Source organism: Neoarius graeffei, chromosome 26 (genome assembly GCF_027579695.1).
Source record: "Neoarius graeffei isolate fNeoGra1 chromosome 26, fNeoGra1.pri, whole genome shotgun sequence".
Classification (NCBI taxonomy): domain Eukaryota; kingdom Metazoa; phylum Chordata; class Actinopteri; order Siluriformes; family Ariidae; genus Neoarius; species Neoarius graeffei.
In genome coordinates this window covers 56,739,998-56,767,004 of record NC_083594.1, presented here as the reverse complement: position 1 = coordinate 56,767,004, position 27,007 = coordinate 56,739,998, and the positions used below count along the sequence as shown (strand labels likewise).

Below are 27,007 nucleotides of genomic sequence, written 5' to 3'. Positions count from 1 at the left end.
AGATATGGGGAAGAGAGGAAGGGGGGGAAAGGGGGGGAGAAATGGGGTTATTGCACATTGTCTGGAATTGCTTATTGTCAGGCTAGGCTACTGCTCCTTCCAAAAAACAGACAGACAGACAGACAGACAGACAGACAGAGACATCCGTACTCAGATTAAACTCAGTAATAAGACCCAGTTAAAGCAGATTTAGTGTCCAGTGAAAATCCTCTTTGGTGTCCTGTGATATTTAAGGTCGTTTCAAGCTCCGTGCCCCAACACACACACACACACACACACACACACACACACACACACACACACACACAGTGCTACTTGTCTTTTAACTACAATCACATGTCCAATGATTTGAAAATAAATTAACATACAAAATATTTTATAGATATAAAAATTTACACCTGCAGATTTTAATTCTCTTTAATGGAAATTAGAAATGATATTTCTATCACGTTTGTGGGATGGGTGGAGTATGCACAGGAAGTGGGTGGAGCTTATCTACACATATCAGTGGAGGCTTTTAGAAAAAGGCTTTAGTTTTCCACCTGCTGACTCCATCACGCTTCTCACCTCTTCTTCTGTTCTCCACTTAACTCTCCCTCTATCATTCCATATCTTCATTCTTCAGGAAGAACGATGGGTTCAACAGAAAACTCTGTAAAAATTCTGCTGCTTGGTGAGGAACTAAAACCTGAACCACATTTATTTATTTAACCTGCAAATATTTAATCCATATTATTTACTGTACAGTGTATTATATTTCTCATTTGTATTTAAGTTTTTCTTTTACATTAATTTTGAGTCAAATGGAATCATACAGGCGTGTGTGTGTGTGTGTGTGTGTGTGTGTGTGTGTGTGTGTGAGAGAGAGAGAGAGAGAGAGAGAGATCCCATTCAATAAGATCATTGAACATGATGTAAGATATTTTGACATTATTGTGTGTATGAGTGTGTATCTCAGAGGAAACACACACACAAACACACAATATAAATCTGACACTTTTATCCAAAGTGACCTGAGTTGAGTGTTTCGGGGTTAAAGGCCTTTCTGAAAGGGCAGCAGTGGGATTTGACTTACAGCCTTCTGATCTGCAACCTGAAGCTTTAGCCTCTGAGTGCCAAATTTACTTATCCTCATTTACTGTATAATCTCATCACCATGTCACATGGTTTATTAGCCAGCAGCACGTTGTTTACTCTTTTCAGGTTTTTGTAAGAACAGACCAATGGTATAAAACTTCACATGGCTCATAAACCCCACATGAACACGACAGCGTGAGTGAGAATGTTCTGTTATTGTGGAAAGGGGAAGTGTAGAGTTTTATTTCCACTGGATTTCTTCACAGGACTCACTCAAAATGGGTGTGAGCACAAGTGTGTGCACGTGTGTGAATGAGATGCTCTGGGATGAGGGTTAGGGTGTGTTCCTGCTTCAGGCCCAGTGTCCCCAAGAAAATGGAGTCCAGATCCACCAGGATAAAGTGCTTACTGAAGATGAATGAATGAATGAATGAATGAATGAATGAATGCATGTTTCAGTTTAAATGAAATGTTTTGGACATTTGCCTGTGGCTGTCATAAACTCAGAACAATGAGGCTGTAACATGGCTAACGGCTGCGACTGTGGGAGCTGAAGCAGTTGTGTTTGTGTCAATAGGTGCAGGTGAAACTGGAAAGAGCACCATCATGAAGCAGATGAAGTGAGTGTTATATGTGCGTGCGCCCACACACTATTTGTAACCCATTATAGAGTGTTAGGAGCTTAGAGCTCCTTTAAGAGGATGCAAAAGATCACTGGTAAGTCCTCCTGGTGTAAAAGTGTGTGTGTGTGTGTGTGTGTGTGTGTGTGTGTGTGTGTGTGTGTGTGTGTGTAGGATTCTGTACCATGGTGGTTTTACTAAAGAGGAGCAGCTGGAGTTTAAAGCAGTGATTTATGGAAACGTATTGCAGTCTGCACTCGCCATCGTTGCTGGAATGGAGAAACTACAGATTAAATATGACACAGAGAGAGCAACTGTTAGTACACACACACACACACACACACACACACCTCTTTTATTTGTCCACAATTCCAAATAAATACAGTATACATAAGGACACAAATTTATCAGATACATTAATTTCTCACTCTTGATTCAAACATGTGCTTCAGTCGCAGTAAATAAACAGCAGCACAGCAAACCTTCTGGATAAACACAACACCTTCTTCTCTATATGTGGCGACTTCCAGTTATAGATAAAACAGAACAGGACTTTACCAACGGTTTTGCTTTAATTTTTGAAAATCCACCATCCTGAGACCCCTAATGAGCAGATTATGCACACGACTCAAACTGCCACATTATGAATAAAATACATATGGATTAACACTTTTTTTTAACCAGAACCAGAGGTTTGCTGGATAGGAGACTGGAGCTTCACAAACTTTTTGTTAAATTAGCTTCTCTAGACTTGATCAAAACAACAGCATACATCCAGGATGAACACATTCTTCTTTCTTTCTGCACGGCACAGGAAGAACATTCGTGGTGTAACAAAGCAATTTCTACAGATTGACACTGAAGGTGGAAAGATAGATATGAAGTGTTTAGATATAATATCCACAATCCTGTCATATCTGGTGATCTACCATTCTCTGTAGAAATTAAAGCTGTTCAGGATCTGAAACATGGACTGTGTTCCCTGAGCTTCTCCATGGTCAATACAGAATGAGGAAGGAGAGTCATGGCACCAGATGGAAAGATGAAGCTGGTTTGGTAGTACCTGAAATCCAGCTTTGATGATGAAGAGTTGGATAGCCTCATCAGTCGAAGCATTTGGAAAATGGTATTAGACATGGAATGATGGGCCAAGGAAATGTAGGCCAGCTTTCCCTGTAGTCTAAGTCCACTGTTTCTGGCACTGTCCATCTGTAACTGACCTCAGGAATGCTCAACTACATGTAGAAGTGATTGCATAATTTAGTCCATCCTCCAGTGCAGTTGTGCTCAGAGTGATTTTTTTTGGGGGGGAACAATGGGTGTGACATCTGCTCATGCCTACTGCAGGTTAACTCCTGTCCAGTTACAAAGGTCTTTGAGATCCAGCCCGACAGATCTAACCCCAAAGCTGTTGGGATCCAGTTTTTTCTGGAAGCCCAGAAAGCTGGGTTCAGATTCTTGAGTGAGAGGGACTTTACTCTTCTTTAGATTGAAAAGAAGTGGTGCTCTCACCAGTTCCCTGACGATGTTATCATCACTAAGCATGTTCAATAGATTGGCCAGCCTTGAAGTCCAAGATCCCCAAGCCTCTGTCACATCTGTTGTGATAGATACTGTCACAGGTTGTGTGAGTGTCCAGGCAAAGCCATCCTCTCAGTGCCTGCACACTTCTGTTGTTTACAGTGCCAGTCAAAAGTTTGTACACCCCTACTCTATTCATTCAGAGGTTTTTTGTACTTTGACTATTTTCTACATTGTAGAACAATACTGAAAATGTCAAAACTATGAGATAACATCTGGAACATATGTGGAATTATGTGGTAAACAAAAAAAGTGTTAAATGTATGATATTTTAGATTCTTCAGTGTATCCAATGTTTCCCTTGATGCAGTGGCGGCTGGTAGTCTTTCAAACAGGGGAGGCTGGTCGGTTACGATATTTCCAGATTTTAAAAGAAAAAACATCAATTTTGCCCATACTCTTGCCTCTGATCTGGCTGATTGTTGGCAGGGTCACAAACTGTGAAATAACAGGTTCTTTTGGCCCATTAGCCTACTGTCCAATATACATGATGGTGGTGTTGGGGGGAGGGGGGTATATTTTAACATTTTATATTTTAAAATTGTGGCATGTTGTTTAAAAATTGATCATTATTGAAAGCAGCTCTTTGTCAGGAACCTCAGCAGTAGAGCTGGGGGCCACACATTTCATTCAATGACACTTTCCCTATATTTTACTTATTTTGACTGAGAAATGTTTTATTGACAATTTTGATAACCCTTCACTTTTAATCCAGGTCTGTAGTGTGAAATGGTCTTGGCTGTGTTTTTGTTTAAAAATGTTTTCCAAATTGTAGCTGTGTTTAATTCATATCCAGAAAAATATATATTCCAATATAATATACTCAGCATAAACATTTTAAATAGATTCTATATTTTTGGTCCATCCATGACATATTACTAAAGTAGCCTATTTACTGTTGTTGATGTGGGTCACTTGCTGTTAGCCAATTCACTTTCTCGTACCAGGAGAGCTGAAAGGAACGAGTATTATTCCCTACCTTTTTCACCAAGTCAGTTTGAGGCGTTGGTCTACCCTGCTCTTTAATTTTAATTTTTTCCTCGAAAGGAAGACTGGCAAATGGCTTCGCCAAAATTAAATCAGCAATGCTTGGCATCCGTGCGCAGCTTTCTTGCTAGCTGACTAGCCCCCTCAAGTTCAAGTTCAGTCACTCAAATAAACGACATTTCTGGAACTAAGATAGCAAACTTGACAACACTATATTTACACTTTATTTACAATGAAAATATATACAAACTAAAAAAGCTGGTAGAAACCGTATGTAATGAATGAAATCGAAATGTAAGCTGATCTCTTACAATACACCACAGCACTTGCGAATTCGCATGGGACTGAACTGAAATTCACCGCTGCCTGTCTATAGTTGAAACGAGCTGTCAATCAAAGAAAATATCCGGCTGCTTTCACCAATCACCAGTCTCCTCGCGGAAACTGCCATGTCCCTCCCATGTGAGGCTCGGAGTCCGGGGGCGGGCGTTTTCGCAGTATTTGTCCAATAACCGTCTTGCATTTTGAGATTGAAAAGTGCATAGCTCCCAAATGCCGTTGAAGCCCACTGAGGCTGGGAGTCCGTAGGCGGGCATTTTCGCAGTATTTGTCTAATAACCATCTTGCATTTTGAGATTGAAAAGCACAGAGCTCCCAAATGCCATTGAAGCCCACTGAGGCTGGGCTGCATCGCGCTGTCATGAGGGGGAAAAACTCACGCACACATTAAAGTTATAAGGGCATTTTTAGAGGAGGCTGAGCCTCCCTCGTTGTCTTAGAGCAATCGCCCGTGCCTTGATGATGCTTCGTACACGATTGTCATTCTCTTAACCAGCTTCATGAGGGAGTCACCTGGAATACTTTTCAATTAACAGGTGTGTCTGGTCAAAAGGTCATTAGTGGATGAATTTCTTACCTTCTTAATGCATCTGAGATCAAACAGTAAATAATAAAAATACAGTAAATAGTCCAATTCCACACCTGTAGTGGTCCATATTTGTTAATTAATAATTTATTTCAATTTAAAATTGAATTAGGTGTGTCTGAACTTTTGACTGGTATTGTAAGTTATTCAGTATGTTTAAGTATATGGACATGTATATAAAAAAAGTGTGTATGTATTTTGTATAACACACACTTGCACTCACAAACACATTTTCCAATTAAGTTATTATGACTGGAGGTAAACAATGTGCTACATTTTAATTCTGTATTTTGGAACGTGTGTGTGTGTGTGTGTGTGTGTGTGTGTGTGTGTGTGTGTGTCTCTCTCTCTCTCTCTCTCTCTCTCTCTCTCTCTCAGGAAGACAGTTTGAGGCTACAGAAGTTGGCAGACTTTGTGGAGGAAGGGACGATGCCATCTGAAGTGACTGAGATCCTGAAGAGTTTGTGGAGAGACGAAGGAGTTCAGATCGCCATCGAGAGATCAGCTGAGTATCAGCTCAATGATTCTGCTGCTTAGTGAGTGTGAGTGAGTGTGTGAGTGAGTGTTTGTGTGTGAGTTTGAAATTGTGTGTGTAATAATTGATCTGCTTCAGTTACTTAGGGGATCTGGACCGGATCTGTGCTGCTGATTATATTCCTAATGATCTGGACATTCTTCATGCTCGTATTAAAACCAGTGAGATAGTGGAGGAACAGTTCACCTTTAAAGAGCTCAACTTCAGGTATACACACACACAGAAATTATGAGCCCCACACAGCCATGCCCTACATGCTGCCTACACACTCCCTGTACACTTTGCCCCATGTCCGACACAGTCCCGACACAATATCTACCCACGCCCTAGCCACGCCCTATAAACTCCACCACATGTCCTACACACTCCCTACACACTCTGCCCCATGCCTTACACACTCCCCACACAGTCTCTATAAGCTCCACCCAATGCCCTACACACTCCACACTCCCTCTATACGCTCCCTGTACACTCCCTACATCCCACCTTGTTCCCTACACATTCCACCCTGTGCCCTACACACTCCATCCATCCTGCCCTGTGCCCTACATATTCTGCCTCTGTCCCTTGTAGGATGTTTGATGCTGGTGGTCAGCGTACTGAGAGGAAGAACTGGATAAAATGTTTTGAGGATGTGACATGCATCATCTTCTGTGCTGCTCTGAGTGCTTATGACCTTGCACTGGTGGAGGATGAGGAGGTGGTGAGTTACTGTGGCAACTCTCTCTCTCTCTCTCTCTCTCTCTCTCTCTCTCTCACTCTTGTACTTCTATCTCTGTGGAGACTCTCTCTGACATAATACATTCCTGAGCCTTTTATCCTAACCTTAACCATCACAGCTAAATACCCTAACCCCACCCTTTACCCTAAACCTAATCTAAACCCTAACCCCACCCTTTACCCTAAACCTAATCTAAACCCTAACCCCACCCTTCACCCTAACCCTAATCTAAACCCTAACCCCACCCTTTACCCTAACCCTAATCTAAACCCTAACCCCACCCTTTACCCTAACCCTAATCTAAACCCTAACCCCACCCTTTACCCTAAACCTAATCTAAACCCTAACCCCACCCTTTACCCTAACCCTAATCTAAACCCTAACCCCACCCTTTACCCTAAACCTAATCTAAACCCTAACCCCACCCTTTACCCTAAACCTAATCTAAACCCTAACCCCACCCTTTACCCTAACCCTAATCTAAACCCTAACCCCACCCTTTACCCTAAACCTAATCTAAACCCTAACCCCACCCTTTACCCTAACCCTAATCTAAACCCTAACCCCACCCTTTACCCTAAACCTAATCTAAACCCTAACCCCACCCTTTACCCTAACCCTAATCTAAACCCTAACCCCACCCTTTACCCTAAATCTAATCTAACCCCTAACCCCACCCTTTACCCTAACGCTAATCTAAACCCTAATCCCACCCCTTACCCTAACCCTAATCTAAACCATAACCCCAGCCCTTACCCCAATCTAAACCATAACCCCACCCTTTACCCTAATCTAAACCATAACCCCACCCTTTACCCTAACCCTAATCTAAACCGTAACCTGATCCTTAAAACTGAGTCTTAACCCTCAAACAGCCCTCTGAAGAAGTGAGAACCAGACAAAATCTCCTCACTCTGTTGGTAAAAAAGGTCTTCTGTTCCTCAATATGTAACAAGTACACACACACACACACACACACACACACACACACACACACTTAGTTAGGATACTGTGTTTTTCACTGTTCCTGTACAGAACCGTATGCATGAGAGCCTCCACCTGTTTAACAGCATCTGCAACCATAAATTCTTCAGCAGCTCCTCCATCGTCCTGTTCCTCAACAAAACCGACATATTCCATGACAAAATCAGCAAAGTGCCGCTGACAACCTGTTTCCCAAACTACACAGGTGTGCACCAGGGCTGTGTCCCAAATGGCATTCACTCATCAGTGCATTATACTCACTTTATGTTCACAGGGCATTGTGGGTAACACACACACACACAATCCCTCATACACACAGATGATACACACCACTGAATGAACACACCAACATCAAATAACCAGCATCAGAAACACTAGAATGCTGAGCTCCAGGGATTGGAACAGAGTCCATGCTGGTGTTTGTTTGTTTGTTTGTTTGTTTGTTTGTTTGTTTGTGTAGGTTTGAACACATTTGAGGATGCGAGTAACTTCATCAGGCAGCAGTTTGAGGATCTGAACAACAAAAAAGGGTCAAAGCCAATCTACACACACCTGACCTGCGCTGTGGACACAGCTAACATTGAGAGCAGCTTTAACACCGTCACTGACATCATCATCAAAAACCTGAAGGAGTGCGGACAGCTTTGATGTCTCACACACACTATCACACACACTCTGTGTTAGTCAAGTCAGGTCAGTTTATTTGTCTGTTGTTAAAAAGCACTATATATTGTTGATAGATGAGATGTAAAAATATCTACAGAATCAGCTGATCTGGTATTTGGAGATAAACTGTTCCAAAGTCTCGGAGCATCACAGAGAGCTTCATCACCTTCAATCTTTAGTCTGGACTTTAGAGCAGCAGGTGAGCCTTGATCAGATGATCTTTAGGGTCTAACTGTTTGATAGTGTATTAATAATTCAGATACTCAGGAGCAAAACCATGTAAAGCTTTACAAGTGATCAATAAAATTTAAAATAAATTCTGACTGTAACTGGTAGCCAGTGAAGTTAAAATCGGGGTGATGTTCTCACCAACCCTTGATCTTATCAGTCGTCTGACTGCAGCAATGGATGAGCTGCTCAGTGTCGTAAATAAAGTCATAATAAAAGTGTATATGACTTATTCTGGGTCTTTAAAGGATAAAGATTATCGAACCTTCACAATAATTCTCAGTTGATAAAAGCCAGACTTGACCAGTTTATTAACGTGAGGCTCAGAGTTTAAGCTGGAGTTGAACAGCACCCCAAAATTCCTACAGGGTTAATATTCTGTGACAATGAACCCTAGACCTACGTCACATGAGCTGTGTTCTGCAGTGGACCAATTACTAAAACCTCTGTTTAGTCAGTGTGAAGCTGAAGAAAGTTATCAGATATCCAATTTCTCACAACATTAATGCAGGTGAGAAGAACTGACGTGTTTTACACAGTGTTGAGATCCAGAGACAGTTGGAGCTGGAGATCATCAGCATAACAGAGGAAGTTAATGTCATATCACCGGGTGGCACATTTAAGAGAGAGCATATAGAGAAAATAAAACCAGACCTATAACTGAGCCTTCAGGTTCCCCACATGTGAGCATGGAGGAGGAGGAGACCTCCTTATCAACAGAAAAAGTTCTGTTAGATAAATATGAGGAGAACCAGGCCAGTGCTGTTCCTGACATTCCCACAGAATGTGGTTTTGCATAGGGAGGGAAAGTAATCTCATCGCCCCCTACTGGATGCGTTCCAACCTCTACGGCAAAATGAATGGGAATATCTTTTCAAAACATTACATTTCGGGTTACACTTTCAAAGTTAAGACAATGGCTTCCATATGTTGTGCATGTCGGGCAGCTCTATCGATCCTGGTGATCATACTTTATTTTTTCCACCGATTTGAATTGTTTTGAATGTTTTTTAATAAGCTGATCAAAGATTACAAGGAACCGACGTCGCATATGTGACGCCACCGCAAGTCTAGCGCCTTTCCAAATCTGCAGCAGGTAGCGGCCGGCGAGTAGCCTACATCAACATGCCCATTTGTATCGCGTGGTTGGCGGAGTATTTCTGTACCAATAAGAAATGCATCCCTCGTGGGGATAACCATTACAGATCAGGGCATGTAGTCAACTGCCGCTACTCACAGGGAGAGCTGCCAGCACTCGGAAGGGCGAGTATGAAGAACAAAACTTATCAAGAGCCTACTGCTGACGGAATATGAGCGACTCTAACTAGACAGTTTGGTTGTAGTCCATTTCTGACAGGTTAGGCGCAATTTCGATCTTTTAAAAGACAGCGAAATTTCACCTGATACTTTCACAGTTGACCATAGGACCTATGGTCATGAGCTTTGGGTAATGACTGAAAGAACAAGATCGCGGATACAAGCGGCTGAAATGAGTTTCCTTCGCAGGGTGGCTGGGCACTCCCTTAGAGATAGGGTGAGAAGCACAGTCACTCCGGAGGAGCTCGGAGTAGAGCCGCTGCTCCTCCACATCGAGAGGAATCAGCTGAGGTGGCTCGGGCATCTTTTTTGGATGCCTCCTGGACGCCTCCTTGGGGAGGTGTTCCAGGCATGTCCCCCCGGGAGGAGGCCCCGGGGAAGACCCAGGACACGCTGGAGGGACTATGTCTCTCGGCTGGCCTGGGAACACCTCGGTGTTCTTCCTGAGGAGCTGGCCGAGGTGTCTGGGGAAAGGGAAGTTTGGGCTTCCATGCTTAGACTGCTGCCTCCGCGACCCGGTCCCAGATAAAGCGGAAGAAGACGAGACGAGACTTTCACAGTTTGTAGATAATCCCAACATCTCATCTCATCTCATTATCTCTAGCCGCTTTATCCTTCTACAGGGTCGCAGGCAAGCTGGAGCCTATCCCAGCTGACTATGGGCGAAAGGCGGGGTACACCCTGGACAAGTCACCAGGTCATCACAGGGCTGACACATAGACACAGACAACCATTCACACTCACATTCACACCTACGCTCAATTTAGAGTCACCAGTTAACCTAACCTGCATGTCTTTGGACTGTGGGGGAAACCGGAGCACCCGGAGGAAACCCACGTGGACACGGGGAGAACATGCAAACTCCACACAGAAAGGCCCTCGCCGGCCCCGGGGCTCGAACCCAGGACCTTCTTGCTGTGAGGCGACAGCGCTAACCACTACACCACCGTGCCGCCCATAATCCCAACATATACAACATATTTTTGGGGGGTGTACAAGTTCCACGTCATAACTTCGTGGGATTTTTTTAAAAATCGGGTCTATGGGATTTTCAGTAGTCTGGCTCCCGGCTGAGGAACGCTGCCACTAGGGGTGCTGTGTTTCACTTTCCCTCCCTATTGTCTTGTTGAAATCTCCCTGGAAAAGACATTGTCTTGAAGGCAGCAGATGTTGCTCCAAAATCTCAGTGTACTTTTCTCCATTAATGCTCCATCACAGAAGTGTAAGTTACCTTTGCCAAGGGCACCGACCCAACCCCATACCATGACACACCCTGGCTTTTGGACTTATTCCTGCTAACAGTCTGGATGGTCCTTTTCGTCTTTGGTCCAGCGCACACGGTGTCCATTTCTTCCAAAAAGATCTGGAACATTGATTTGTCTGACCACAATCCACGTTCCCACTGTGTGATGGTCCATCCCAGACACCTCCAAGCCTAGAGAAGTTGACAGCGCTTCTGGACACAGTTAACATAAGGCTTCCTTTTTGCACAGTAAAGTATTAACTGGTGTTTGTGGATGTACCTCCGTATTGTAGCTTGATAAAGGTTTCCCAAAGTAATCCCAAGCCCATGTGGTTCTATCAGCTGTAGATGAATGATGGTTCTTGATGCGGTGCCGTCTGAGGGATCGGAGATCACGGGGGTTCAGATTAGGCTTGAGCCCTTTAGACACCGAAATTCCTCCAGATTCCTTGAATAGTTTAATGATATTGTACATCATAGAGGGTGAAATATCCAAATTAGTACAGGACCTGGGTTAGATATGTATGCACATAATTTAGGAGAGGATAACTCAACTGTTATACTGTAGGCTAATTTGACCCCAAGGAACAACTTGGGATGTGTGCCAAAATCACTATCTGGGGTGAACAGGCTGAAAATTACCAATCCAAGATGGCTGCCAGTAGCCATATTGAGAATATAAATTTTTGACCCACTCACGGCAGATGCACAATACCTCATTTTATGGGTTTTTGGGTATGGGGAATCCATTAGTGACATCATTTTCATGATTGAAGGAAAAGGGAACAAGCTATGGTCAAGGGCAAGGTAAAAAAAAAAACCAAAACTGGCCAAAATTGCAATTTCACAGAAAACATAAGAAAAACAGAATAACCCTACCTCAAACATGAAATCATGGAATTGGAAGACCTATGCACATAATTTAGGAGAATATAAGAAAGCAAGCATTTGATTAATATAAAGAAATTGTATTTTCAATCATACTATTATGATCAATGGAATGTTAACTTAAAGTGAAAAATACAAAACAAAACTTATTACTTTAGTAGGCAGCAATATCTTGAGAGCCTAAATGTTTAACAGCCAACAATACAACTTTTAACATCACATTATTACTGTTTATGTGTCACATAAACCAGCGTCAGGTACACGAAGAGTAACACAATAATAATACCGTAATACCGGCGGCCATCTTGGATTGGTAATTTTCAGGCTGTTCGCCCCAGATAGCGATTTTGGCACACATCCCAAGCTATTCCTTGGGGTCAAATTAGCCTATAACAGGTGAGTTATCCTCTCCTAAATTATGTGCATACATATCTAAGCCGGGGGGCGGCACAGTGGTGTAGTGGTTAGCGCTGTCGCCTCACAGCAAGAAGGTCCGGGTTCGAGCCCCGTGGCCGGCGAGGGCCTTTCTGTGTGGAGTTTGCATGTTCTCCCCGTGTCCGCGTGGGTTTCCTCCGGGTGCTCCGGTTTCCCCCACAGTCCAAAGACATGCAGGTTAGGTTAACTGGTGACTCTAAATTGAGCGTAGGTGTGAATGTGAGTGTGAATGGTTGTCTGTGTCTATGTGTCAGCCCTGTGATGACCTGGCGACTTGTCCAGGGTGAACCCCGCCTTTCGCCCGTAGTCAGCTGGGATAGGCTCCAGCTTGCCTGCGACCCTGTAGAACAGGATAAAGCGGCTACAGATAATGAGATGAGATATCTAAGCTGGATCCTAGACTAAAGCCCTTCCTATCTTTCTTTGAGGGACATTGTTTTTAAACATTTCAATAATTTTCTCACACATTTGTTGATAAACTGGAGATCCTCGGCCCAACTTTACTCCTCAAAGACTCGGCCTTTCCTGGATACTGATTTTGTACCAAATCATGATTACAGTCACCTGTTGACATCACATCATTATTTAATTGGTTTACCTCATTACTAGCACTAGTCATTCATGCCTTTATTACATCCCGGCTAGATTATTGCAATTCCCTCTATCTTGGTCTCCCCCAGTCTCAATTAATGCGTTTACAGTTGGTGCAAAATGCAGCTGCTAGACTGCTGACAGGTACCAAGAAGAGAGAGCACATTACCCCTGTCCTGGCTTCTTTACACTGGCTCCCCATTAGTTTTAGGATCCAATTTAAAGTCCTACTAATAGCCTACAAGGCGCTGCATGGTCAAGCCCCTACTTACATCTCAGATCTCCTGAAACCACCCCCTGCACCTACAGTAGGTCCTTTAAATCTGCTGATAAAGGTCTCCTCCATGTGGCCCGGACTTGCCTTAAACAAAAACGTGATAGGGCATTTGCAGTAGCTGCTTCAAGTCTGTGGAACTGTTTGCCCCCAGACATTAGATTCACCCCCTCTATCTCCTCTTTTAAATCCAGACTCAAAACTCATCTCTACTCACTGGCTTTTGCAACCTCTTAGCTTTGTCCATTCCCTAGTTCTTTTTGTAGTGGGTGTTATTCAATGTTGTTGTTCATTTGTTGTTTGTGTAATTCTGGCCTCTTTGTCTATCTGTCAATCTTTTGTGTTTGTAATGTGTATTTTTGTTGCAGCTATTAATGTATCTTTTCTTTTGTGTTGTGTTCGTTTTTGTATTTTACTTCTGATTTCCTAGCTACCCTATGTACAGCACTTTGGTCAGTGTAAACTATTTTAAATGTGCTTTATAAATTAAATTTACTTACTTACTTACTTACTAAATTGCCCTGTCCCAGCTGTTTTTGGAACGTATTGCAGGACTGAAATGCAGGAATGGATGTATATTAACAAATGAAATGAAGTTGACCAACAAAACATGAAATATCTCTAGTTCATTCTGTCTGCAATGAAATACAAGTCTAAGTACAAGTACAAATCACTGCTTTTTTAATTTGCATTTTCCACACTGTCCCAACTTTTTCTGATTTGGGGTAGTATAATAATAATAATAATAATAATAATAATAATAATAATCTCATCTCATCATCTGTAGCCGCTTTATCCTGTTCTACAGGGTCGCAGGCGAGCTGGAGCCTATCCCAGCTGACTACGGGTGAAAGGCGGGGTTCACCCTGGACAAGTCGCCAGGTCATCACAGGGCTGACACATAGACACAGACAACCATTCACACTCACATTCACACCTACGCTCAATTTAGAGTCACCAGTTAACCTAACCTGCATGTCTTTGGACTGTGGGGGAAACCGGAGCACCCGGAGGAAACCCACGCGGACACGGGGAGAACATGCAAACTCCACACAGAAAGGCCCTCGCCGGCCCCGGGGCTCGAACCCAGGACCTTCTTGCTGTGAGGCGACAGCGCTAACCACTACATCACTGTGCCGCCCAATAATAATAATAATATAGTGTTTAATTTTTGTTCTGTAATCTCTACTTTACCACATGGACACACTTTTTATTATGTTTATTCTATTAAAATCTCAATCTTACACAAACAAACAAACCCTTCAATGCTTCTCAATCCTGTTCTTGGGCCCCTTTCCCTGCTTGACCTGACTGAACTCATCAGTGGCACTTTTGATTGTCTGAGCATCTGATTTAATCAAGAGCATGTTAATCACATTAACTTCACTCAGATGTGTTTTGTTTGGAGCAAGAAAAGATAGAAGAAATGTAGGACCGGGGGCTCTGGGAGGGCGATGGAGAAATGCTAATTATAATTATGTATGTGTAAGTATGCACAGATCGGACACACACCAATCTGGCCTAGGGTTAGCATGTCCGCCTCTCAACCGGGAGATCATGAGTTCTACTCGCAGTTGGGTAGAACTGCAAACCCCCCGTAACCTTTAATAGGTGAGAGGCCGAGGGCTTTAGAAACAGATCAGCGCCTCCCGGTGCACCTTCAGGGCTGGTTAGTACTGGGACAGGAGACTGCCTGCCTGGGGAGACCAGGTCCTGGCACAGGAAGGACTTTGAACCTGATGCGCGGATCGAGCGCCCCCTGCTGGATAGTAGCTGCTTCGCTCTCACGAAGGCGCTCCACGGGCGAGGTCCGCGACTGCGCTGTTCTCGCGAGATTTCGGCAAGTTCACCTGGCAGTGGTGAAGATGGAGGGCGGCGGTAATGGAGGACTGACCGGGAATAATAAGCAGAATAAAGCGATGTTAGCCGGGAAAGGTCGAGCCGAATTCACGCGAAATCCGAGGAAAGATTCCGAGGTGAGCGCATCTTCATTTACCGCCGTGATCACGTGACCAAAACCGAACAGAATGAACGGCTCATGATGTCCTGTGCTGTGATTAGCACACATGCTAACGCTAGCTCAGGTTAAACTAAAATAAATCCTTCAAGCTGATGCTCCTCTAGTTCTATAATAATAATAATAATAATAAAACAGACTCAAAAGCAGCTTCCTTCCCGGGCCATCAGAGCTGTGAATGCTGCAAACACAACTTACAACTTCATACATTAAGTGCAATAACAAAACTGTACAATAACTTTAAATTTATCATTTAACATTTTTTATTATTGGTTTTATGTTTGTCTTATAAATGTATGTCTGTCTTGTTTATAAATGTGTTTTTTCATCGTTATCAGATGAAGCACTTTAATTTCGTTGTACTGTGTACAATGACAGGCATTCTATAGTAATAACAGTAATAATGTTTTTATTATTATGTTGTTAAAGTAAATGACTGGGACGGAGCTGATGTTTGGCTTTAAAGCGAAGCGAAATTAAAGGTGCAGTGGTCGATTTTTTTAACTAATAATGTGAATAAACTGGAAAATAATACAGAATGTGATAAATTCGATTGTTTAAGTCGTGACTTCAGGAGAAAATAATCACTTGACCAAGAAAACCCCTTTGGAAAACCGTTTTATGTGCAAATGCATGTTTGGGTTTCCATGGTGATTCTGTCAGTCATTTTATAGCCACTCCCTCACACTCCTTCACTCCGCCCACTGCTCGCATGCTAATACCTAAAGCCTCGCTCACAACCCGCTGTACGTGCTGCGACGGGCGGTCTACGGTAAAAAATTTGGCAAAACCGTGCTTGAGACTTGCACGACACTTGCGCGTGTTCAGCACTGTAGAAGGTCACAGACTACCTGTGGAGACTTTTGGTCCTGCACATGCAAATTCTACGGGTCTTGCGACAAATCAAGAACGCATACACTAGATACGGGACCCGTACTCCTTTTGTACTCCTGAACTAAGTCAGCAGAGCGGCTAGTAGGGGCTTTTTGCAATGACAGTAAGACACATGAGTGACACGCGGTCATTGTATGAGTGACGCGCCTCAGAAATACTACACAAGTATTCCACACTTGCTATTTGTGCAGCCCGCAAGACAGAAGTGCATCTCACTTTCTACCCCTATGTGTGACCCGCATGCAGCACACGCGACAGGAGGGGCAAGACTCTGGGTGTATATGTGTTGGGGAGGAACCAAGGAACTGATCATGTAGTTTGCAGCATTGTAGAAAGGAAGAAGACCACCTCATTTGCTGTTTTTATTTGAGTATTATGTTAATTTACTATGCAAACGTCAAATAATAAAACATGAATATAAGGGAATAACACATTTTATTAAATTGTAAAAATAATCCCAACTAAATAGCCCAGAGACTCAGATTGTTTTGCAGGTCAAGGGGCCCACAGGGCCCCTCCTGGGGAAAAAACAGGGGCCCATTTCTACAATGGGGGGCCCAGTGATTATCCTTCAGTTGAAGCGAACCTAGTGAGCGAAGCAAGCCCAATGAACCCCAGGGGCTGTTTTTTTCTTCTCAATTCTGGTTTTTTTTGGTATTAGAAGCCATATGAAGCAATGTAGATGACAAAAATCAATGCTTCAACCAAATATATTGAGATATTGTTTAATCAGTGGCAATATTTTGGAATTCAACCACAAGCCACTATATATCACATCTATATTATCTCCTCCTTGTAAATTATAATTTATTTTATTAACTTGTTTTCAGTTTGGTGTAGGTCTATAGTAGTAGTAGTAGTCACCAGTGGTAGTGGCAGTGGTGGTAGTGGTAGTCACCAGTGGTAGTGGCAGTAGTAGTAGTCACCAGTGGTAGTGGCAGTAGTAGTAGTCACCAGTAGTAGTAGTCACCAGTGGTAGTGGCAGTAGTAGTAGTCACCAGTGGTAGTGGCAGTGGTAGTAGTCACCAGTGGCAGTGGTTGTAGTAGTAGTAGTAGTCACCAGTGGTAGTGGCAGTGGTAGTAGTCACCAGTGGTAGTGGCAGTAGTAGTAGTCACCAGTGGTAGTGGCAGTGGTAGTAGTAGTAGTAGTCACCAGTGGTAGTGGCAGTGGTAGTAGTCAGTAGTGGTAGTAGTCACCAGTGGTAGTAGTAGTAGTCACCAGTGGTAGTGGTAGTAGTCACCAGTGGTAGTGGCAGTGGTAGTAGTAGTAGTCACCAGTGGCAGTGGTTGTAGTAGTAGTAGTAGTCACCAGTGGTAGTGGCAGTAGTAGTAGTCACCAGTGGTAGTGGCAGTAGTAGTAGTCACCAGTGGTAGTGGCAGTAGTAGTAGTCACCAGTGGTAGTGGCAGTAGTAGTAGTCACCAGTGGTAGTGGCAGTGGTAGTAGTCACCAGTGGCAGTGGTAGTAGTAGTAGTCACCAGTGGCAGTGGTAGTAGTAGTCACCAGTGGTAGTGGTAGTAGTAGTAGTCACCAGTGGCAGTGGTAGTAGTAGTAGTCACCAGTGGCAGTGGTAGTAGTAGTAGTAGTCACCAGTGGCAGTGGTAGTAGTAGTAGTCACCAGTGGTAGTGGCAGTAGTAGTAGTCACCAGTGGTAGTGGCAGTGGTGGTAGTGGTAGTCACCAGTGGTAGTGGCAGTAGTTGCTGTTGCAGTAGTTATTGTTGTAAATCTAGTATGACTAATTACCTTGGGTATCAGGGGTATCAGTTTTTTCAGGTGAATGTACTCTTTCTGCCAAAGAATGACAAAATAGATGTATTTTTCTTTTTTTCTTATCCATGTTTTTTGTCTCTTTCGAATATTCGTACATAGACCATAAGACGCCACCTAGCGAAAGACTTGGATCAGGTTTTATTCGCTTGGGATGCTACAAACGGGGCGGTGTAAATACACGAACGGGTCCGACGTATATTCAGTATGGCGGCGGTCAAAGCAAATTCATCCGATGCTGAAATCTGTTGAATATCCAGATAATTATGTTGGAAGTTGCATATTTGTGCAAGATTTTCGATATTGAGACCATGAAGTCAAGTAATACCAGTCCCCCCAGGATTCCGCGGGCCTTTTCTGTGATTGTTGCGGGCTAAAATGTCTGATGTTGCGGGGGGGTTTCCAAAAAATTGTGATGAAAGTTGCGGTGTTTTTTAGGTTTTTGTTGCGATTACATTGCTGGAGGAAGTGAAAGTTGTGAGAAATTGTTGCAATTTTCTCTTTGTGATTAAAATTGAGTGATATGTTAAATATTAAGTTATTACTGAAAAACTATTGATTAAAAAAACAAAGACACTGAGAAATGGTCCTATAAACAACTTTACCAATATAAAAGATTACCAGGACTACAAAAATGCAGAAAAATAAGCTTTACTTATCCAAATGCACCTGTTGGTTCAAAAGTTAAAGTGCAGAGAACCTCACAGCACAACATGAAGTTACCTTAAAATATAATATAAATGCCTCAGCTTTCATGTAAGAAAAAAACACTATTAATACTAGTACTGTGTGCAGGCAGTCTCTCCTGAAGACTAAATTAAACAATAATTATAAACTAATAAAATAAATGGCTCAGGCTTCATAGAAGAAAAAAACAATTTGAACAGAATCTCACAGTATGATGCTGAAGCTGCCTAAACAATGGAAAATAAAATACCATTTTGGCAAAAATGTTGGCATCCATTAATTTCTTGTATTAAGTAAAAAAATAATGTAAAGCGCACACAGTCCTTCACTGTAAACACAACACACTTTCAGTAACAGAATTTAAGCCTACAGAAACACTGACTCGCACATGCTGCTTCTCTTGAACGGAAACACGGAAGTAAGCAGCGTTGCCAGATACTGCTGCCGTTTTCCAGCCCAAAATATGTTCAAAACCCGCCAAAATGCAGTTGAAACCCCCCAACTGGGCGGGAAACCACCCAATCTGGCAACACTGGAAGTAAGGCGGAAGGTAGTTTGTTGACATCACCTCAAGACGACGCCAACGATTGGTCAAATTTGCGGGAAAGTTGCGGTGATTGGATATAATTGCAACACCGCCCTGAATTCACGGGGATTGGTTGAATTTGCGTTGAAGTTGCAAATCGCAACATCGCAAAATCCTGGAGGGTCTGTAATACGCCACGAAATGTTCCAAATAGGGTATAAAATGCTCGCGTCCATATTGGCCCCTGTCCCTCTCGACAATGCGTTCATTATTCGAAATAGTGCGTCTTAGATGCGGGCGCGCCAACAATCTGAGTCTCTGATAGCCCAACAGTTTGAGCACTGAAACACACTTTGACTCCGAGCTGCTGTCCTGCTCCTGCTGAGTGGTGGGACGGGGTGTCGGGATGTCCTTGTCCTCATCACTGAGCATGGCACAATGGCCTGATAGCGATGATGGGATTGCAGTGTCCTCACTTCTGGGCGTCGTTAGCTGAAACATACATGAAAATCAGCATATATAATATTAATTACTTAAGCATATAGATACTGAAATGAATGTTTAAAACGTGTATTTACCTGTGGAAATCCCTCTGGCGGGCTGCTGTGCCTTCTGCCGGCTTGAAGGCAAACTTCTCCCTGTCCGTGCAGGGCTCGCCGGTGCCGCTACCATCATCGTCAAACTCTTCCTCCCCCTCCCCCTCTGCTATTTCAGGCTGGGTTACTTCACTTTTGCTCGCTTCTTCTTGGGTCCCATTTTCTAAACTTTAAACTGAAAATTTTTAATTTTTCCCACAAAATATCCAATGTTCTTCAGTCGAAAGACAGATGCAGAACGCTGCAGACACGCTGGTTTTATACTGTACCACGTGGTTTTATACTCCTGGCTTGCATCACACACAAGTTATGAGTGATTGTAACATGCTAATCACAGTGCCCGAAATAGTGAGAAATGACCATTTTAGGTTGTCCGCCAAAATGTTTGGTTGTCCAAAAATATTGATGTCAATATTTGTCATTTAATCTTTTTTATATACGCGTTCTGTTTCAGGGAGGTACATTATAAGTGAATGCAAGTCATAATCACTGAAATCATTGAAAATTAAAAAATATTACACAAATCATAAAATGTATTCCATTTTGTAATATACACAAAAAAATAACTCACCTTGGCCTGGGATTCCTCTCTCACAAAATTGGCACCATTCACACAGTCTTGTTGGAAATCACCGGGAATTAGCGAAAATCACCAAGAAATCACGCCATCTCGCGGGAGAGAATATAAAAACACAGACGACAGTTGACGGAAATCACCGAAAATTACGTCATCTCGCGTGATCTCGTGGTACGCGTAGAAACAACAAAAATGGTGCTGCCCACGCTAGTAGGTGATTTTAGGGTGATTTGGGGTCATTTTCCCTGGTTGGACACACTACAGACGATTTCTTGTTGTCCGGAGGGGTTATGGCTGTGTCCGGGACAACCGGAAACGCCTTATTTCGGACGCTGTAATCACATGCGTCACACACGCTTCACAAGTGCGGCCCGAACTCGTAGTGCAGGAAACTGGTAAAATGCAAGTCTCGCACACTCCACACACACTGGTCACGTGCGTCAGATATACGCTTTCCATGGGCTAATGGCACAATTTTTCCCACGCCTTGAGGAAGTCAGGCGTGCAACCTGTACTTGACAAGTATTTTGCCTGGATTTCTCTCCCAAACTTTCCCCCGGGTACACCGCGACCCTGCGGCACAGCTGCGAGCTACCAAACCCTGCGTCCCGTGCGTGTCCAAAGCACTTACGGTGGGTTGTGAGTGAGGCTACAGTTTAGCGCTCATAAGAACTCATCACGAAGGAAAAAGCACAGTGACTGCACTTCTGAACGTGCTCAGATATCACTGAGTGGTGTGTCACACGTGGACAAAGGCGTTCTATAGTGCACTTGAAAGTGATGTAATGGCAGTCTTTCTGAATGCGAGCTCAAGTTGAACCACTGCTTTGTGTTCATGGGAAGGAAAAGGGGTGGGGCTTAAAGAATAAAAAAAGATTCGAGTCGAGTTCAGCTCCACCTAAATAAGCGATAATCTTGAGAAATTTTGAGAAATCTGACAGAATGCACCTTTAAACCCTAGTTTTATTTTAACATTTAAAGAAAAAAACTGGAATTACAAACCCTTGCAAAATTATGTTTTGTTTATTTGCTACAAAGTGAAAAAATCTGTGTAAACATCCTCTCAGTGTGGTGTCCCATTATTATTGCCAGGAGCTGTAATGATTTATTCAAAGTTTTGTCAGAAATTCACTATTTTTAATTGTGTGAGTTTAATCAGAAAATATGGAATAAATCAGTGTAATACTCTTTGAATTAGATAATAATAATAATAATAATAACAATAATGAATATTAATGGTTATTTTAACTGTAACTGTATTAGATTTTTTGTCCTAAATAATACTGACTACATCAGACTGATTAAACAAATAAACATTCCTCGTCACTCACAGGAATAAACTGAAACGATGTCTTCTGTATCAGATCCTGCAGTAAATTCAGTTGTTCAGTGAAAACAAACTGTCTCGAGTTCAGTGACTCCAGTTTTCTGAACAAGAATCAGCTTCTGTACCCGATCCTCGGTTTCAGTTTCTCACTCACAGATATAAAGGGTTTAATTGCGGACGTTATTCAGAACACAGATGAGCTGCACAAAAAATTTTAGATAAGTTTTTATTTTATTTGCAAATTTTAGTCTGATTAGTGAAGTGATGACCTGAAAAACTTTGTATATGACGTGTGTGTGTGTGTGTGTGTGTGTGTGTGTGTGTGTGTGTGTGTGTGTTTGACAGGGGGTCTGTGAGGCTCCTGATCTAGAGTTTGAGTATTTTGACTCTGATAAATGGGCTGCTGAACTCTCAGGTAACACAACACTACAGTTACACAACTGCACACACACACACACACACACACACACACACACACACACACACACACACACACAGAGCAGTGGTACATGAACACATTTGTGTGTGTGACATGAATCACCTGGACTCTGATATTTAACATTCAGTTGTGTTGTCATGGCCTGTTCACACTCACTGTAGGCTCCCTAAGTAGGCAGCATGTTTAGGTGGAGATAACTTCACCCAATTAAATTCACTAATCTGATTGGATGAGCGTTGTTGCGAGAGCGCTGATGTTTATCGTCACTGTGCATCGCTCCATTCGTGTGTGTTCACTACATCACATTGCTTCTAGTCTTAGTTAATTTATATTGAAACTGTTATTACACTGACTACGGCCTGTTGGTCAGTCTGTGCATTACTATGGCAACATGCAGCACTCTGTCCAGCTTTGGCTTCTTTGAGATCTATTTTTGTTGTTGGAGCAAAAAATAAACTAACCCTTTGGCTGTTTTGTGTTTGTTGTAGTGAATATCGGCAGGACTGTGATTGCCTGCAGGGCACGTTATTGATTAAGTATTTATTGAATCAGATGACGAGTGAAGACTCAGACTTGTACTAGAGGATTAGTATTTATCCCAGGCGTGTACATGCAGCAGGAAATGATGGTCATTGATAAACCCCAGACATTCTAGATTGATGTGCACATGTACAACCACACTACACAAAGAAATGCCATCAAATCACCACACATGGTAAACAACTTCCCTTTCAAAAAGCACAGTAACCGGCTCACGGTGCTGCGTGTATCAGATTTCGTGGAGCACACTAAAATGTCTCAGAGCATGGACTTGACCAACAGTGAAGTAAAAATTACATTACATGAAGTAAAGCAAAACAATCATGGTTTATTTGGCAGTTTTATGAGTAGTTTGTCTGATAAATAAATTAATACAATCTTAAAAATGTATATGTATTTTATGTGTGTGCACTCTATTCCCCATTTAGAAACTCTGCAATGACATGAAAATTCCTTGTTTTTGCTCTTTTTGCTGTAGTGTTTTAGAAAGGTCATGTTTTGCAGTGTGAACAATATTGATGAAGGGAAGACGTGTCATTCAACTGGTAGTTGATTGTGAGATGGCAGAACTGTTTCCGATTTCTGTTTGAAATGTACTCGTAGCTAAAAGCCCTAGGAGAGAAATCACTCCGTTATCATTTTAATCTCCAATACAGCACCACGGACGTTGCCTTTGCTGTCCAGTGCTCTGCTGTGCAATAAATTCTTTTATACATAATTATTGCTGAACATATTATAACCCTTTACAATTATTTATTATACATCTTTATTGCATCTTCCAATTCATGTTCTTGTTCTGATACAAGGAAGAGGACTTACGTACTCACCAGTTTATTGTCGTCATTGTTGTTCACCACCAACTGTTTCTCCTGTTAATGTATGTGCTGTATGTGTATAACTGTCATACCTGCTGTGAAGTGGAGTCCTGCTGCTTGTGTGTTCAGGTTTACATGGACAATAGATTTTGCTAATTCTGTTCAGGGGATAAGTGTCCCAAATCACACACTGTCCTCCCTACTATAGATGATCCTCATAACAGGGTTCATTACAGGATTTTAAATTGTGAGTCTCTCTCTCTCTCTCTCTCTCTCTCTCTCTCTCTCTCGTGTGTGTGTGTCAGAACTGTACAGCTACACTGAGGGTCCAGAGTTTCAGCTCAACAGGAAATGTTTTGATGAGGATTTACACACACACAGTAAGTTTCCCTTCATTTCAATGGCAACAAAAATTAGCAGCAGTGCGAGATTAAAAAAGCATTTATTGTGTGTGCGTGCGTGCGTGCGTGTGCGTGCGTGTGTGTGCGTGCGTGTGTGCTCTGCAGTGTGTGAGAAGCGCTGGGTGGACCTCAGTGTGTCAGAGCATCGGGCTCATGCTCTGCGTTTGCTGGATGGACTGGACATAACCTGCAGAGTTAAAAGGTTGAAGGCCGCCAGGGCTGTGCTCTACATGGCCCAAGGTTAGTCAGATACACACACACACACACGCGCACTAAGATTTACAGGTTTATATTCTGGCTGAGCCCTGGAGGGTTTTCAGTTCACATGAAGCAGTGCATCACTGACAGTCCTGTGATTCAAACTCGGCTACAGCCCTGAGGTAGCATCCAGCCTGATGGCGTCATACACACATCACTCTGATCAGTAACCACTCTCACCGTGCTCCTGATGGTGTGTGTGCTCAAGAAGTTGTCATGGTAATCCTGCCATGTTCATGTTTGATTGTTGTGAGTGAACAAAAAGTCACGGAACACACAGTAAAGCTGAACATTCACACATTAAAGACTCCTGCATCACACTGTGTGTGTGTGTGTGTGTGTGTGTGTGTGTGTGTGTGCGTGCGTGTGTGCGTGCGTGTGTGCGTGTGCACATGTCTGTGTGTGTGAGACAGGGACGTTTGCGGAATGCAGCTCAGAGGCGGAGCTTCAGTACTGGGTGAGGTATAATGTGTTCCTACTGCTGGAGGCTGGAACATTTTCTGCTCTGGTGGAGCTGCTCAACATGGAGATCGAGTAATTCTTCATCATGTCACTAATCAACAACAGCAAACTACTACTACTAATAATAATAATACAAAAACATAAAAGATTTAAAGGCCGATGTGGGGGTGGAGTTAATGTGGAGTATACATAGTTTGCACATGATGTCACAGAGTCGGGGATTCCCTAGTGGCGGCCATCTTGTGGGTCAAGATTACCGTACGGGTGACTGAGCACACATTGTAACGCACGAGTACAAAGTCTTCAAAAGAACCCAAGCAGGCTATTTAAAGCTAGCAATGGTGCACACCTGTTGTATTCACGGCTGTCGTAATGGGTCAGATGATGAAGTCAAGCGGAGCTTTTATGGAATTCCCACTGTACGGGAGCACGAAGGCGAGCAAACAAACAAACTCAGCATACAAAGGAGAAATCTGTGGCTTGCGAGAATCAACCGCAAGGATTATCAGCCTTCCAAACACAGCAAAGTCTGCTCCGATCATTTTAGAAGTGGTAAGTTGTTTAAATAAACAATCAATTGTGTTTAAGTTTGTTTTTGGAAACCAAAACATCGTGTAAACAATCTCTGGAGAATGCCTAACTGGAACCGCTGAGTGTACGTTTACATTGTAATGTACACTTAATATCGCTCGGTACAAGGCTGCAAACATATGATTATTACTGGCCTATAAATTGTCATATTTATCATAACAAACACAAAATGTAACAAGCCTGCATACCAGTTAATTATGTTACAACATTTATAGTGACATGGTACTGCAATACCACTAATGGATGTAAAATTTGTCTTAAATCAACTCGATATTATACTCACATATATATTTATATGCAGTGTTGAGAGCTCTAAAATTCCAATGTTTACATACCTTGGCTGTAATTAGGACACGACTGTCACTTGTTTTTATATGGTGGACTTCACGGACCCAGCCACAGACAAAATAATTGTATGACTCCAGCGACTTGTATGCTTTGAGGTCGTCAAGTGTGTAGGCGCTTTTACTATTCACGAAATAGTTCACAATATCAGGGTACGATATGGATGGCAGCCCTGCATAGTCACTTGAAAATGCATCTTTGTCCACTTCGTAGGGGTCAATTCCCCCAATCAAGCCCAGTTTGGCTGCATACCGTTGTCGTGAGATGTCGTCTAATGTATCCATATACTTCCGTTTGCTTGATTTTGCCAACATTGATCTTTATTTTAGAAAACTGACTATACAACTTCATAAATTCGTCCGAGATAACGTAGCTGGTAATGGCGATGGTCTGCTTTGTTTGCCCCACAAGATGGCGGCTGGAGGGCGTTCCCCGGAATGCTGTGATGTCAGTGAAAACTATGTATTAGGGAGGGATTGGGGTTACAATGTGGGTGTAGCTACTGTACAATGTGGAAGCATTCAGGAGTTTAAAACTGCAATAAAATTTGTGTGTCAGTAATAATGCAGCTTGCAGCAGTGCAGTGAGGAAACCTGCAATATCCCTTGCCGACAGCACTGACCTCAGGTACACACACACACGTACACACACACACGTACACACACACACGTACACACACACACACACACACACACACACACACACACACACACACACACACACAGTGTTTCATTTTCCTGTCTGTGGTAGAAGCCTAGATTTTTTTAAAAGAACCGACTATCTTGCTGTGTGTGTGTGTGTGTGTGTGTGTGTGTGTGTGTGTGTGTGTGCGCGCGCGCGCATGCATATTTGCATGTAGGGTTCTCTTAAACATCATGTATCTGATTGTGGAGACGATTCGGCATGAAGATCCTGCAGATCCTCCGGAGTGGAGATCTTTAAGAGAAACCTTTAAAACTGAGCTGGGTATGTGTGTGTCCGTGTGTGAACTGAAATGCGTGTACTGAGATGTAGTAATTGACTGTGTGTGTGTGTGTGTGTGTGTGTGTGTACTGATTGATTAGGCTCTCCACTGTATAACAGTGACCCAGTTTCTGTGATGCTCTTTGCCATGGTAACCAAGTTCTGCAGTGGCCACGCCCCCCACTTCCCCATGAAGAAAGTGTTGCTGCTGCTCTGGAAAAGCATTCTGGTAACCTGTCTGTCTTAATCAACTTGTGTTAATTCGCACGCGAGTGTGTGTGTGTGTATAAATGTGTGAGTAAATGTAAGTGTGTAGGTCTATGTGTGTAGTTCACATTGGGAGGCTTTGAGCAACTGCAGAGTCTGAAAGTCTGCAAGAGGGCGGAGCTTGGTTTGCCCTGCCTTCCTGAAGACAGCATCAGAGTGATGAAGAGCATGAGGGCCTCGTCTCCGCCCACCTCAGCCTGTGACATCATTGACCAACAACAAAGACGCACACGCAGAGAACACAAGGTCTCTCTCTCTCGCGCACACACACACGCGCGCATACGTACATACACGCGTGCATACGTACATACACACGCATGCGCGCATACATACACACGCATGCGCGCATACATACACGCGCGCGCGCATACATACACGCGCGCATACATACACACGCGTGCATACATACACACACGCGTGCATACGTACATACACGCGCGCATGCATACATATACACACACGT

At 43.0% G+C, this 27,007-nt stretch overlaps 2 protein-coding genes across 6 annotated transcripts in view; both read left to right on the top strand.

Annotated features, from left to right (window-relative positions):
• The first annotated feature begins 633 nt into the window (after nt 1–633).
• LOC132874331 (guanine nucleotide-binding protein G(t) subunit alpha-3-like) lies at nt 634–8,078 on the top strand. The gene is made up of 8 exons (XM_060910419.1): nt 634–673; nt 1,655–1,697; nt 1,872–2,013; nt 5,569–5,726; nt 5,804–5,932; nt 6,299–6,428; nt 7,482–7,635; nt 7,891–8,078. The coding sequence occupies exons 1-8, from the start codon at nt 634–636 to the stop codon at nt 8,076–8,078; spliced, it is 984 nt and encodes a 327-aa protein (XP_060766402.1).
• A 6,834-nt stretch (nt 8,079–14,912) lies between these two features.
• Nucleotides 14,913–27,007, top strand: part of strip1 (striatin interacting protein 1) — a 31,429-nt gene continuing 19,334 nt past the window's right edge. For all 5 annotated transcript variants that reach the window (XM_060910445.1, XM_060910444.1, XM_060910443.1 and 2 more), the window contains exons 1-9: nt 14,913–15,048; nt 21,809–21,878; nt 23,563–23,637; nt 23,764–23,898; nt 24,330–24,450; nt 25,873–25,941; nt 26,174–26,280; nt 26,379–26,506; nt 26,608–26,790. In XM_060910445.1, the coding sequence (XP_060766428.1) occupies nt 14,938–15,048; nt 21,809–21,878; nt 23,563–23,637; nt 23,764–23,898; nt 24,330–24,450; nt 25,873–25,941; nt 26,174–26,280; nt 26,379–26,506; nt 26,608–26,790 (999 nt within the window). In that variant the 5' untranslated portion in view covers nt 14,913–14,937. The remainder of the gene's footprint in view (nt 15,049–21,808; nt 21,879–23,562; nt 23,638–23,763; nt 23,899–24,329; nt 24,451–25,872; nt 25,942–26,173; nt 26,281–26,378; nt 26,507–26,607; nt 26,791–27,007) is intronic.